The 14915-nt window shown below is 37.9% G+C and overlaps 1 protein-coding gene across 3 annotated transcripts in view; it reads left to right on the top strand.

The window, feature by feature from the left end:
- ENTPD1 (ectonucleoside triphosphate diphosphohydrolase 1) overlaps positions 1-14915 on the top strand; it is a 195116-nt gene that overhangs the window by 144191 nt on the left and 36010 nt on the right. For all 3 annotated transcript variants that reach the window (XM_023511601.1, XM_023511602.1, XM_023511600.1), the window contains exon 8: positions 7759-7869. In XM_023511601.1, coding sequence (XP_023367369.1) covers positions 7759-7869 — 111 coding nt within the window. The remainder of the gene's footprint in view (positions 1-7758; positions 7870-14915) is intronic.

Below are 14915 nucleotides of genomic sequence, written 5' to 3'. Positions count from 1 at the left end.
AGCCTGTTTTGTCTAATATAAGTATAGCTATTCCTGCTCACTTTGGTTTCTGTTTGCATGGAATATCTTTTTCCACTCCTTTACTTTCAGTCTATATGTATTTTTATAGTTAAGGTGAGTTGTGCACACAGCACAATTGGATCATATTTTTCTATATATTCCACCAATCTATATCTTTTAAGTGGAGCATTTAATCCATTTACATTCAAGGTTAATATTGATATGTGAATCTTGTCATGCTGTTAATTGTTATCTACTTGTTTTATAATTCTTTATTTTGGTTTTCTCTGTTTATCTCTATGGTTTTGTGGCATTCTCTTGTGCTGCCATTTGATTCCTTTCTCTTCTTCGTGTAATTGTTTCAGAAGACTGGTGAGTTTTATAACTTTAGTGTGTTTTTATGATAATAAGTATAAACCTTTTGTTTTCATGTTTTGGACTCCTTTGAATATTTCTTGTAGGATAGTATAATGATGACAAATTCCCTCAGGGTTTGTTCATCTAGGAAAGTCCATTTCTCCTTGATTTATGAAGCTTATTTCCTGGATATAACATTTTTGGTTGGCAGTTATTTTTTCTTTTAGTACTTTGAAATAGCATCTCATTCTCTTCTTGCTTGTAAGGTTTCTGCTAAGAAGGAACACAAAGGATTGTGTTTCCTTTATAGGTGACTAGATGCTTTTCTCTTGTGGTGTATTGTATTTCTTTCTATAAAGGCTAACATTGGCAGAAGTATGGCTGGCAAGAATGGGTATTGTCATTATAGGTTCTATGTCTATCTCCCTCACAATATCCTGAAGCCCTGGAAGGCAAGGTTGGTCTTTTTCATTTTTCCTTTTTTAGGTCAGCCAATGTGCCTGGAACATTGTACATACTCAGTAAATGAACTTTAGTGTTTGGAATATTCTATAGAGAGGACCAGCATAAATCCTGGAGATGGGAAAGAAAACATTCAGAGACCAGCAAGCAATTCAATAGGTTCCCATGTAGGCCAAACAAGAGATTTGTCTCTGGTATTATAGAAGGCAAAAGTAAAACCAAAACAGAAAAATGTGGGCCCAAGCCACTTACTAAGAGAAGCACATTTACTCATGTATTTTTTGTTCACAGTATCACTCAGAGCATAATTTGTATAAAGCATAGTACCCTTTTATGACATGGGATGTATGTCCTCAGGATGTGATTTATTAGTAAGCTCAAAGTGTGGGCAGCTGTTCTGATATATTTCTTTTCTCTTTTCACTAATCTTGTGTCACTATTATTTAAAAAGCAAATGTCGCTTTTTTCTTTCTCTCCCGTCTTCCTCCTTGCTCTTCTCTACACTCTCTCTCTTTTCTTCCCCACTCTCTCCTTATTTCTCTCTCTCCTCTCTTTTCTCTCTTCTTTGGTGCTGCTCTGCAGCCTCCCTCCCCCCACCAATAAAGACCTTTCGTACAAGTAAAAAAAAAAAAAAAAAAAACCCAAAGGTCTTTCCATCTTTCACTTCATCTCTCTGTAGGATTTTGGCAGTTACAAGTATATGATGACCTTGAAATAGGTATTTTCTGGATTTCTTTCGCTCTCAGCTTACATTTTTCAGGTAGCTCTGATATTTCAAGTCATCATGTAATCTCCTGTTTGGTATCAGCATCTTGAAAAAAATCACCAATTTACTCTCCAGCAATTGACTTACAGGTTTGAGATTAACTATGGGAGAGATCCAGTGATTCACACACTTTTTTGGCAGGAGGGGCAGCATCCCACACTGTTGCCCAGGCTGGAGTGCAGGGGTCTGATTATAGCTTACTGCAACCTCAAACTCCTGGGGTCAAGCAGTACTCCTGCCTCAGCTTCCCAAGATCTTGGGACTACAGGCATGTTACCACTATGCCAAGATTTTTTTTTAAAGACTTATTTATGTGGACAAAGTCTTGCTCTAGCTTATCTCAAACTCCTAGGTTCAAGGGATCCTCCTGCCTTGGCCTCCCAAAGTGCTGAGATTATAGGTGTGAACTGTTACACTTGGCTGACTCACACACTTCTGTAAGCTACTCTAATATATTCTCAGCAACTCAGGAGCCATTCTGAATTTCTACATTAATCTGACCTTGGCCACAGCTCAACACTTAAATTATAGGATCTTAGTGTTGGAAGTAACTTGAGTGTATTTGCTGTCTAACCCCATATCTCATGCAGTAATGCCTTCCTTTTTACTATTTTTCCACACAGGAGGTCACTCAACTACTTGGGACATCTATAATGACAAGAAGCACATTACAGGCTCAGCGCCTGTAGCACAGTGGTTACTGCACTAGCCACATACACTGAGGCTGGCGGGTTCAAACCTGGCCTGGGCCAGCTAAACAACAAGACAACTGCAACAAAAAATAGCCGAGTGTTGTGGCAGGTGCCTGTAGTCCCAGTTACCTGGGAAGCTGATGCAAGAGAATCGCTTAAGCCCAAGAGTTTGAGGTTGTTATGAGCTGTGACACTATAGCACTTTACCAAGGGAGACATGGTGAGACTCTGTCTCCAAAAAATAAAAGAAGCACATTACATCACAGAACTTTACATTTTTTCTTAGCATGATTTTAATTTTTAGGAAGTTACTTTTATTGGACTAGAAAGTCCTAAAATTTCGGTTATGTTTAAAAGTTTAAAATTTTTGTTATATTTCAGGTTTTTTAATCTATCTAAAATAAAATGAAACCTTCCCTTTTAACTTTAGAATCTAAATCCATTTCTTTACACTCATTACTATTTCAATTACCTTAGCATCTTTTAAAAAATTGTTTGTATATTTTGGTTTTGGAAGTGACTCATGGTTGAGGTTTTGATTCATAAACTTGGTTTTCTATAGTACAGGAAAATAGAGGCTTTAGGAAGATAGAAGATGAAGAGATGGCTAAAGAGGTCTGGAAAGAAAAACTTTCCATATTCTGGAGTAAATGAATAGCCCTTTTTAGGGGGCATACAGATGGCCATTTGTGGGACTCATGGAAAATAGAACATACTCCATACTCTAGGGTAAAAAAACAAAAAAGGCTATCTTCAATAGTTGTAAAGTGATCCAATCTTTTTGAAAGACAATCTGACAAGATATATATAGATATTTAAAATGTGTTCATTTATGCTTTTAAAATTGAAGTCTAACATACCTACAGTAAAATGTATACATTTTAAGGGCATAGCTTAATAATTTTTAAGGTATACACCTATGAGTTCATTAACTAAATAACGACATAAAAGAGTTCCAGCATCCCAAAAGTCTCCCTTGTCTCCTTCCTCTCTGATAATTTTCCTGCAAAGGTAACCACTACTCAGACACCTTTCAACATAGATTAGTATTGCTAGTATTTGGAATCGTGTGGTGTGTATTCTTTTGCATTTGGCTTCTTTTACTCAATATCATCTGAGAGTTCTCTATGTTGTAGCATGTAATAGTTACTTATTCTTTCACTGCAGGGTTTTATTTCTTTGTTGGAATACACCAAAATGTATCTTCTCTACAGTTGGTGGAAATTTGGGTTGTTTCCAGCTTTAGACTAATATGAATTGGTATATGGACATTTTTGACCATGTCTTTTAGTGAATGTCTGCTCTCATAAGATATAGTTACCTTCTGACCAAAGATGCGAGCACCCTGTAGCATTATTTATACTAGTGAAATATTAGAAAGCCTATATACTTATGAATAGGAGAGTAAGTAAATTATGATATATCTATACAAAGAATCTATTATAGTCATTAAATGAGTGAGGTGAATTTATATGGAAACTTACCTCTGTTGTATGATTACTAAGTAATAGTTTACAAAACAGGATTATTGAACATTGTATCTAGTATCATCACATTAAAGTAAAAATACAGGCATATATTTTACTATTTTACAAATACATTTACTATATGTATTAAACATAAATTGTTAAAGTGTTTATCTCTAGGGAATGGTTAGATTAAATAGACACTTTCATTTTTAACTTGTAATATTGAAATTCTAGACAATCAGTATGTGTTACTTTTGAATAATCCAGAATTTTGAAGACATTTCTATTTTGAAGAAACATAAATGAAGAAGGCAACTTTCATGTGTTGAGAGATAAATAAAAGCAGGATTCTGAGATAGCAAAGGGAGGCTTCTACAGGTCAGGGGGAAGTTTTTAAGATCCCATGGCATGTAGAGTTTTGCGGGGTCAAGAATGACGTGTACCAAGAAGGCCTGATGACTTGCTTACTGTGTATCCCACTAAAAGCTTAATGTCTTGCTAAGTCTACCTCATAGAATTTTTTTGATTGTTCACTTGTTTTTTATAATTTTTATTTACTTTAAAAAGCAAATACTACACCTTAGCAAAAGCCAGCTTAGCAAAAGCAAGAGAATTTCTAGGTATTTAACTCATTAAGCCTTTTGCTAGTAGAACGAGCTCTTGAACTAATTTCAGAAAGTCTTTTGAAATGTAACAGTTTAAGGAAATATTTATTATTGATTTATTACATGTTAATTATAAAAAAATCAAACTGTATAAAAAAATTAAAGTAAAAACTAAAAGATTCTTCACTCCTTTGCACTGGACCAGCAAATCACTAAATAAAAAAAACTTAATAGTTGTAATTAACAAAGGGGACTTTGTAGGTACTGGTTATACAAATCCAAGCATACAGAAATTTATCTAGTCTGTCACTCAGCAGAGGTTTACTGAATGTCTCTTACATTATAGTCAGTGCCCTAAGAATTAGAGAAAGAGCAGTTTTCTGCCACTCACTCATTCATAGAGCTCTTACATTACCAAGTGCCATGCTCATGTGTCAGATTTAGCTAAGGACAAGGCAGATTCCATCCTTGCCATCACAGAGCTGTCCTTCTGGAGGGAAGGCAGACAAAAGACCAGAAACTTAAACAAAAGCACATCAGACTGCAGCAACTGCTGGGAAGAAAGAGGTCCCTGTGAAAGGGAATAACAGAGGATCCTAGTCTAGGCTGGTGGTCAGAGCCTCCCTGAGGAGGAGATATAGAAGACTGGGAATTCAGCAGAGGGAATAGCCAAGTATGCAGGCCCTGAAAAGGAAAATTTTGGCAGTAATTGAAGTCAGGGTGGCTGTGGTATGATAATCAAGGGAGGTAGGTATATGAGATGGTATTGGTGAGGTAAGCAGGATTAGAGCGTGCCTCGTCTTGAGAGAGCTGGTAAAACTTGGATTTCATTCTAAGTATAATTAGGAACCACTGAAGGTTTTAAGTAAGGAAATGATATGATCAAATTTGCTTTTAAAAGATTCCTGTGATTTTTGTTTGCAGGATGAATTAGAATAGGACCAGAAAGGTAATATGGAGAGAAATTAAGAGGCTATTGCAGTATCTATACAGAGATGATAATGTCTTTGGTTAAGATGGTAGTAATAGCACCATATCAAGATTTTGTTCTGCACCCAGTGTACAGTGATATTGAAAATACTAAAATTCCTGAGTTTAGGTTATGTAGAGGCTGCCTTTCAGAGTTCCTGGGGAGTTCAGTTTCCCAAAGGAATGAGCACACCAGTTCGGAGGCTAAGTGTCTCTGAACAACATTGCTCATGGGGAAAATGCTGGAAATCAAGAGAATATCTACTAGTTAGGGAGTCATCCAATGAATTAAGATACATCCACACCATAGACTCCTGTGTAACCATTAGAGTATGTCCACATGACTTAGAGGGGTTTCTACAAGCACTTGTTAAGAAAAGCAAGATGAAGAATATATTTAAAATTTCATTTATGTATATGATTATATGAATCTGGGGGGGAAATGGAAGGCATCATATTAAATTATTAATATGGGCTCCTGTTGGGACTGAAAGTGGAGGAAAAAAAATCAAGCTAGAAAAATAAAATTTATTAAAAGGGATTAATGTGCTCATATCTGTTAATTTTTGTTAGATATATGTTAATCTATTTTTCGTTTTTTTTGAGACAGAGCCTCAAGCTGTCCCCCTAGGTAGAGTGCTGTGGCTTCACTGCTCACAGCAACCTCCAACTCCTGGGCTCAAGCGAGTCTCCTGCTTCCGCCTCCCAAGTAGCTGGGGCCACGGGCGCCCACCACAACTCCTGGCTATTTTTTGGTTGCAGCCATCATTGTTGTTTGGCGGGCCCGGGCTGGTTTCAAACCCGCCACCTTAGGTGTATGTGGCTGGCGCCTTAGCCGCTTGAGCCACAGGCGCCGAGCCTGTTAATCTATTTTTTAAATGAAACTTTTAAGAAGCTACATTGGTTTTATGTTAGGTAGAATTATAGCATAAGGTCTGGTTGCAGCAGGAAATTGCCTGGTGCAGGCATATTTCCTCTTCTGAGTCACAGTGAGCCCTCAGTGGAATTTCTGCTCCCTCCTGTTTCTTTGCCTACCAAAAATCTGTTTCTTTGCTTATGAGAATTACATAAGATTGTTGCTTGGCTTGTCTGAGAATCATGTTTTCTTTCTATATTCAATTCTGGCTTAGTAATTTCACAAAAGACAAATTATAATCCCTAATCCAAACCATTCTAGCACATAGACAACTTTTTGCTCCTCTCCAATAACCACAGTAAACTTTCTGACTCAGCCCAGCGCCTAGAATGCAGAGCTCAGGGTATTTGTTGAATGAACAAATGACATATTTCTATAAACTCCAAAATGATTTCCCCTGAAAACTAGTACCCTTTAGGCCAGCAAAGAGAAAAAGCCCTAGAATTAGGGTTTGAATTGCTTCATATAACAAACTCTGCTCAATTGTTTTTTACCCTTTAAATAATATTTCATTAAAAAACACAGTTATAGGGTAGTATAAAGCATAATAAAAAGTTTATGTATATAGATTGGGAAAAATGGCTAGAAACCTATATACCACATTTAGTAGCAGTTATCACTAAGTAGCACAATTCAGGGTTATTTTAATAAAATACCTTATTACTTATTTTTACTTTTAACTACTTTTGTAATTCTCATGTATAATGATAATGATTTTTAGAATAGTATCTAGCTCATAGTAGATGTACAATAAATGTTTGTTGAATAAAGATTGGATTTTTGTTAAGAAAGCAGTAAATGTTCATTATAGAAAATAGGTTAAAAAAAGGAAAACAAACTTACAGGGTTGCCATTCAGAGATAGCTCTTTTTTTTTTTTTGAGACAGAGCCTCAAGCTGTCCCCCTGGGTAGAGTGTCGTGGCATCACAGCTCACAGCAACCTCCAACTCCTGGGCTCCAGCGAGTCTCCTGCCTTTGCCTCCCAAGTACCTGGGACCACAGGCACCCGCCACAACGCCCGGCTATTTTTTTTTTTTTTTTTTTGGTTGCAGCCGTCATTGTTGTTTGGCAGACCCGGGCTGGATTCAAACCTGCTACCTTAGGTGTATGTGGCTGGTGCCTTAGCCACTTGAGCCACAGGCGCTGAGCCAGAGATAACTCTTAGTACCATTGTGTAAAATTTTCCAGTTTTATTTATTTGTTAAACATTCATACATAGTATTTTTTAAATGAGGATTTTGCAACTCTCTCTTTTCTTGTTGACTTTATCCATGTTTTTTCCTCCCTGACACTCCCACTACACAACTGTAGAAAAAAGTAGCTGCCAAGCAGCTTAGAAATGTGTGTTAGCAGCAAAATGACCCCTCTTCTAGGAAAGAAACAGCTCTTGGAACTGTAATATCACTTGGTGTCTTAATTTATTCAACAAAGGCTCCTGTGCTGGGGATATGGCCTTTAGGAGAACAAGTGGATATCCTTCTGTGTTGGACACAGCCTAAAACTCTGTAATTTTCTCTTGTAGGCATTTTCAGCTTTTTACTTTGTGATGAATTTTTTTAATTTGACGTCAAAAGTCTCTCGGGACAAGGTGACTGAGGTGGTGAGAAATTTCTGCTCTAGGCCTTGGAATGAGGTAAGTGACTAGAAACACTAGCTATCACAATTGCCCTGTGCCCTCAATAGTGTGAAGGATATGCTTTTAGAGTCATGGCTGGTATGATCAAGATCCAGCAAATGTGTTAGTGAAGCACAGATGGTGGATTCAGGAATGAATTCATTAGCATTCCTTGATAACTTGGCATATAGTGACTTAAATAGGACTTGACTTTTCTTATTTAATACAAAGTCTAGCAGGAGATAGCAGTGGATCTCTATCTCAGCCATGAATTCTTCAGTTCTGTGGTTGCCTACCTCCTCATGATGCTGTGGCTTCAGGCATCATAGCCATGTTCCAGGCCAGGAGAAAGGTAGAACCAGATACATTTGTTCCTTTTTATAGGAAAGCAAACGCTATACCAGAAGTCCCCCAGCAGTCTTCCCCCTTATATCTCATTGGCTAGGATTGACTGGGAAATCAAGGTGCCGGTTTTATGACTGGCTTAGAGCCTTAGACCCATTGTGAGTTGCTGCCTGGAGTTAGGAATATTGCAGCTCCCTTCCCTTCCTCAGCCCCTGAAAGATGGGCAATTATAGAATCTGCAGCATTTACCATTGCTGTAAAACTCTTTCTCCATTGCCCAGATATAAAATATCTCTTACTTATTCATAAATTAAAAGCACAAGATTTTTCTTATTTTTAAGGTATTGAGTCATTCAAGATCTAGTGCCATCAGATAAAAGTTTCCAGAAAGGAGAGAGGTATGGGGTCTTCTCTGATTATAAAAAACAGACAGATTATCTGGGGGCAGCTTAAAATAGCTGTTTTTAAATTGTTGCACCAACAGTGAACGATGGTTTCATTCTTAAGAAATGCCATTAATTAAAATTGGACACACTTGTCTACACTGACAAAGGGGAAAGGCTATGCCTGGAGGTTTGGCATTCTCTCTAAGTATTTTGTCTGAGTTAGAAGATGAAAGAAGTGTAGTCAAGGCCTTCAGCAAGAGTTGCTCAAATATGCCTTCGTACTTCACAGTTTACAAAGCCCTTTGGGGAGGTATTTTGCAGCTGGAGGTGATCTGTGGAGAAAGATAAATATCTTGGAGTAAAGGCAACTTGAGACCAGGCCTACATATGGCTGCTGAGGAAGTAGATTTAAGTTCTTCTTTGAAAAAAAAAAAAATTACTCCAGGTTCAGAGTGAAAGTTCTGTCTGATTTCCTTTCTTTTCTACATCTGATTTTTTACATTATCAGATTATTACGCTGAGAACACATATATGTAGACCTGTAGGTCTGCTCAGGTAAGCTACATGAGGACTTGCTCAGAAGGCCTGTATTTGGGAGAAATCCTAAAATATTTGGGGAAGGGGAATTGTGGGATGAAACCCATATCCTCACTCAGAGTCTAGAATGTTGAGGGGCGTTAGGACCCAGGATTCATTTTCTCCAACTGTATTGTCCATCCATGTGAGCAGTGCTATTTTGTTAAGTATACTGTTATGAGGTGACTCTCTTTTTTTCCTCTTAACTTCACCATGAGGAGGGACTGCTACTTGAGTATGGCTATGTTTAGGAATGTACCTTCTGAACATCTTTGGCAGAGAGAACTAACAATTGTTAAGCGTATATTAAATGCTGAAAGGCAGGCTATACAAGTCATACCATATTGCCTATTTTTGTTTTGGCAAGGGAAATAAAATGTAAACCACAACTACTAATGTTCAATAGGATGCCCCAAATCATTGGATCCCTGAGGTAGAAAGAGTAGAAAAGTGAGTGAAAGAGACACTCCATAGTAATCTTCTGGTAGGTTAATTAGAGAGCTGGTAGAATCCTTCAGAAACAAGAATATAGCCACTTCCCCACTCTGAAAATCTGGTCATCCAATAGAATAATGCTATGAGATTCTGTGTACCAATAACTAGGTATTTCTCAGCATGCTCTGGATCCTGACATTCAACCTCATAATTTTTTAGCCTTTTTAGAGAAATTCATCCCATTCTGAAAATCTGCCAATGCCCCTTTATGTGTGCGGTGGGGGGAGTAAGGAGATATTGGTGAATGATAGAGAACTTGATACTTCCCGTTGCCCTGAGAATAGAAAAAAGAGAGGAGAGAGAAGAGTGGAACCCCTTCTCCCCATTTGGAGAGCACATAGGAATGAATCTACAAACATGAGCATGATCAGTTCTGATTTGGTAGACCAGGTAAATACCTTTGGCTTCTCTATTGTTGGCTACTATCATAACCCTTATAAGGTCAACCTATATAGCTAGTGTACAACTTTCTAGAAGGAAGAAGTGAATAGGAATATTGAAGAATTCAGGGAAATTAGGCCAAAATGACATTTCTCCCTTGGAGGAAGGCCAGCTTTCAAGAACCTACAGTGGCTAGTCAGTTTCAAGTTGGGCCTAAGAGGATTCTTGACATCCCATATCCCGTAGGTGTTCTTTGTTTTAACAGGCCCACCAAGACTACATCAAATGGGGAGAAGGTTTTTCCACAAAGGAAAAGAAGAATAGGGATCTAGGCAGGCAGTGTCAATTGATGTCCACACTAAGATCTCAGGAGAATGTTATGTGTAGAGGAGTCAATCAATAGGTATTTTCCAGAACTGTGTGGAAAGACAAGTTTCAGGATGGGCCATTCTAAAAATTCCATCAGAGCAGAGCAAGGCACGTTAGGTATGGACTTACCTTTCCAGAAACTTGGGGCAGGTAGGAATCAAGTAATAAATAGTTCCTAGTCTGCAGGTAGGGTTTATAGGACAGAAGAGTAATCTGGGAAAAGGCAGATGGTTTAGGGAGCCTAGAGGTACTACATATAAAATATCTGGCATAGTTCGTGGTACATGATAGATGCTTAACAACTGTTAGTTCTCTCTCTTTCAACCTTTCTAAGGGTGTCCAGGAGGGAATGCCTATCTCAAGGGCTGAGGAGCAGGGTTACAGATGAGCTCTAGGCTGAACTAAGATGCCCTGACCTGTTGTCCTCTAATTGAGGGTAAGAGAGTAACAGAGTATGCTGTGGGCATCTGGGTTTATATTCATAACAGCTGGCAGGAAGCTCTTGGTATCTTTAGTAGAAGGCAGGATGAATGAAAACATGAATCCTTCATGTTTTATATGACTCAGATAAAAAAACAGGAGTTTAAGTAAAGACAAGATAGAAGGTGAGGTATAGACACTCTTAGCAGTCCTTACCAAAATGCTTCCTAAACTCTGTACCAGATCTCTGTTTCTCAAATTTTACTATGCACATTAATCACTTGGGAATCATATTAAAATGCAGAGTGTGTGAGAGCTGGTAGGTCTGATGTGAGGACTAACAAACTCCCAAGAGATGCTGATGCAGTCAGTGCATAGACTAAACTGAGTTGTAAGATTTTTAATGGCACTGTTTTCTTAATATGCCAATAGAAGCTCTGAGCCAAAGATTGGTGAAGAGCATATAGAAAATTTGGATTTTAAAAAGATGACTCGAAGTGACAGTGGGAGCTTAATTGAGGAAAGGATGCCAGGCAGTCCATGGAGCCCAGGAGGGAAAGGGGCATGGGGACAGGTGGTAGAGAGCAGAGGAAGCCCAGTGGAGAGACACCACTGCTGCCAGGGTCTTCCCAGTGTCAGGGTTACTGTAGAATTAGTCACAGAGTAGAAGAGAAGGGGTCTTCTACCATCTGGCTGGGCTTTTATCGCTTGCACCCCCCTTGTGAGCTCCATCTGTGTTCACCACTCCTTCTCCATTCCTCTGGTAGGTATGAGTAGCTCAGCTGCAGCTTCCGTCCTCTTTTTGACCTGCAGTTACTGAAAGATCTCTGTTGAGGATGGCAGGCTACATCAGAATCCAGGAATGGAGTCAACAACTCAGTAGCCTAGAGTTAAGGTGCGAAGAGGTAAAGAGGAGGAAGGGAAATGGAAGAATAGAAAGAAAAGACCAAAAAGAAAAGAAACCACACACATGAGGAGGTACCAGCAAAAAATTCTGGCAACATGAAAAATTAGAACAGATCATCCCCCAAGGGATCACAATGGAGCTACTGCAGAAAATTCCATAAATTGTTGAAACAACAAAGATGAGTTCAGAATTTGATGGCAAATAAGATGGATGGAATTGAACACAAAATTGAAAACCAGCAAAAAAAAAAAAAGTCTAAAAATTGTCTCAAGAAATCAATGAAAATAAAGATGGAGTCACCAGGATCTGGACATAATTAGAAAGGATAAAATGGAGCTTAAAGAATTGAAAGCGGTCTTCAGGGAGTTTCAGAACACGGTAGAGAGTTTTAATATCAGATTAAACCATGGAGAAGAAAGAATCTCCAAACTAGAAGATAAGACTTTTGAGCTTACCTAATCCTTTAAACATGCAGAAAAGAAGAGACCAAAAACAGAGGAATATCTTAGAGAGATGTGGGACTATGCAAAACATACAAACATGTGAATCATGAGTATCTCTGAAGGAGAAGAAAGTCCCCAGAGCATGGAAGCTCTAGTTGAAGGTATTATAGTTGAAATTTCCCAGGCATTGTCAGATTCCATTGGAATCTGAGACAACTCAATTCAAACAAAGCATGTCCTAGACCCAATGTAATAGGCTGGCCACACCCAAAATGAAAGAGAAAATTCTTTATTTTTTTTTTTTGAGACAGAATCTCAAGCTGTCACCCTGGGTGGAGTGCTGTGGTGTCATAGCTCACAGCAACCTCAAACTCTTGGGTTAAGTGATTCTCTTGCCTCAGCCTTACAAGTAGCTGGGACTACAGGTGCCCACCACAATGCCTGGCTATTTTTTTGGTGCAGTTGTCATTGTTGTTTAGCAGGCCTGGGCTGGATTCACCAGCTCTGGTATATGTGTCTGGTGCCCTAGCCACTGATCTATAGGTGCTGAGCTGAAAGAGAAAATTCTATAAGCTTCCAGGCAGAAGCAACATCTGATGCATAAGGGTATACCCATCAGATTAACAGCTGATTTCTTAAAGACCATCTGAACCTCTCAATTGATGCAGAAAAAACTTTTGACAATATCCAGCATCCATTCATGATTAGAACACTTAAGAGAAGGGACTTTTCTCAAATTGATAGAGGCCATCTACAGCAAACCCACAGCCAATATCGTATTGAATGGAATTAAATTGAAATCATTTTCACTCAAATCAGGAACCAGGCAAGATTGCCCATTGTCCCCATTGCTCTTCAACATCATAATGGAAGTTTTAGCCATAGCAATTAGGGAAGAAAAGGCAATCAAGGATATTCACATAGGATCAGAAGAGATCAAACTTTCACTCTTTGCAGATGACATGATTGTATACCTGGAAAACACCAGGGACTCTTCTACAAAATTCTTAGAAGTGATCAAGGAATATAGCAGTGTCTCAGGTTACAAAATCAACACCCATAAGTCAGTAGCCTTTATATATACCAACAATAGTCAAGCTGAAAAAACAGTCAAGAACTCTATTCCATTCATAGTAGTGCCAAAGAAGATGAAATATTTGGGAGTTTACCTAACAAAGGACGTGAAAGATCTCTATAAAGAGAACTATGAAACTCTAAGAAAAGAAATAGCTGAAAATGATTTCTCAGTGGAAACATTATAAACCAGAAGAGAGTGGGCTTCTGCCTTCTATCTTCTCAAACAGGACAACTACCAGCCTAGGATTCTGTATCCTGCAAAACTAGGCTTGATATTTGATGGAGAAATCATCTGACACGTAAACTTTGAAGAAATTTGTCACTACTAGACCTGTCTGCTGAAAGTTCTCAGACCTGAATTATACCCAGAGTAGTGCAATAATCTCCCAGCAAAGTAAAATTACCTAGTAACTTAAGGACAAAACCTAGCTATTACAATGGGATAAATGATAAAGCAATAGAGTCCCTCACAACAGGACAAACAGAAATCAACCTTTGTTATCTATTCCCTCAATAAATGTGAGTAGCTTGAACTTCCCACTGAAGAGACATAGGCTTGCTATTGGATAAAAATAATTCAAGTTCAGTATCTGTTGTTTTCAGGAAACACATCTATCTTCCAAGGACAAACCAAGACTCAGAATGAAGGGTTGGAAAAAATTTCATGCTAATAGAAAACAAAATAAAGTGAGATCTGCAATATTTATAGTGGGATACCATTAACTTTAAAATAACACAAATAAAAACAATGATGGACATTTTATACTGATCAAAGGAACAATTCAATGGGAAGATGTATCAATCCTAAGTATTAATTTACCCAACTCAGGCACTCCCATGATTAAAACAAAATGATAAACAGCAACACCATAATATTTAGAGACTTCAACTCTCTACTGGCAGAACTGGACAGATCCTCCAAGCAGAATTAAACAAAGAAACTTTGGACTTAACTTGACTCTAGAAGAAATGGGCTGAACAGACATCTACAGAACATTTCACCCCAATACTACTGAATATACATTGTTCTCATTAGCTCATAGATCATTTTCCAAGAGTGATCACACCCTAGGTCACAAAACAAGCCTCAACAAATTTTAAAAGATAAAAATTATGCTGTGTATCTTTATAGGTGACAATGAAATAAAAGTAGAAATCAATTCAAAAAAACACAAAGCATTGGAAACTAAAAAACTTAACTGCTGAATCATAGTTGGGTCAAGGAGGAGCTAACGAAGAAAATCATTAAATTCATCAAACAAAATGACAGTGAGACCACAGGCAATCAAAACCTGTAGGATACTGCAAAAGCAGTTCTAAGAGGAACATTCATTGCATTAAATGCCCACATCCAGAAATCAGAAAGAATGCACATCAACAATCTAATAGATTATCTCAGGAAAAGGAAGAGCAATCCAATCACGACCTCAGCAGAAGAAAAAAATGATAATCAAAATCAGATCAGAATGAAATGAAATTAAGAACAAAAGAACTGTCCAGAAGATTAATGAAGCAAAAAGTTTTTTTAAGATAAATAAAATTGAAAAACCTTTGCCCAGATTAATAATAATCAGAAAATTAAGATCTCTAATAAGCTCAAAGAAATTAAAAAGGGAGAAATAACAAATACTAAAGAAATACAAAATACTATGACTGAAAACTACA

The sequence above is a fragment of the Otolemur garnettii genome, unplaced genomic scaffold (assembly GCF_000181295.1).
Source record: "Otolemur garnettii isolate 467f Iridium unplaced genomic scaffold, OtoGar3 scaffold00021, whole genome shotgun sequence".
In the NCBI taxonomy this organism is placed as follows: Eukaryota; Metazoa; Chordata; class Mammalia; order Primates; family Galagidae; genus Otolemur; species Otolemur garnettii.
Note: the sequence above shows the minus strand (reverse complement) of the source record. Positions and strands in the feature narration are given on the sequence as shown.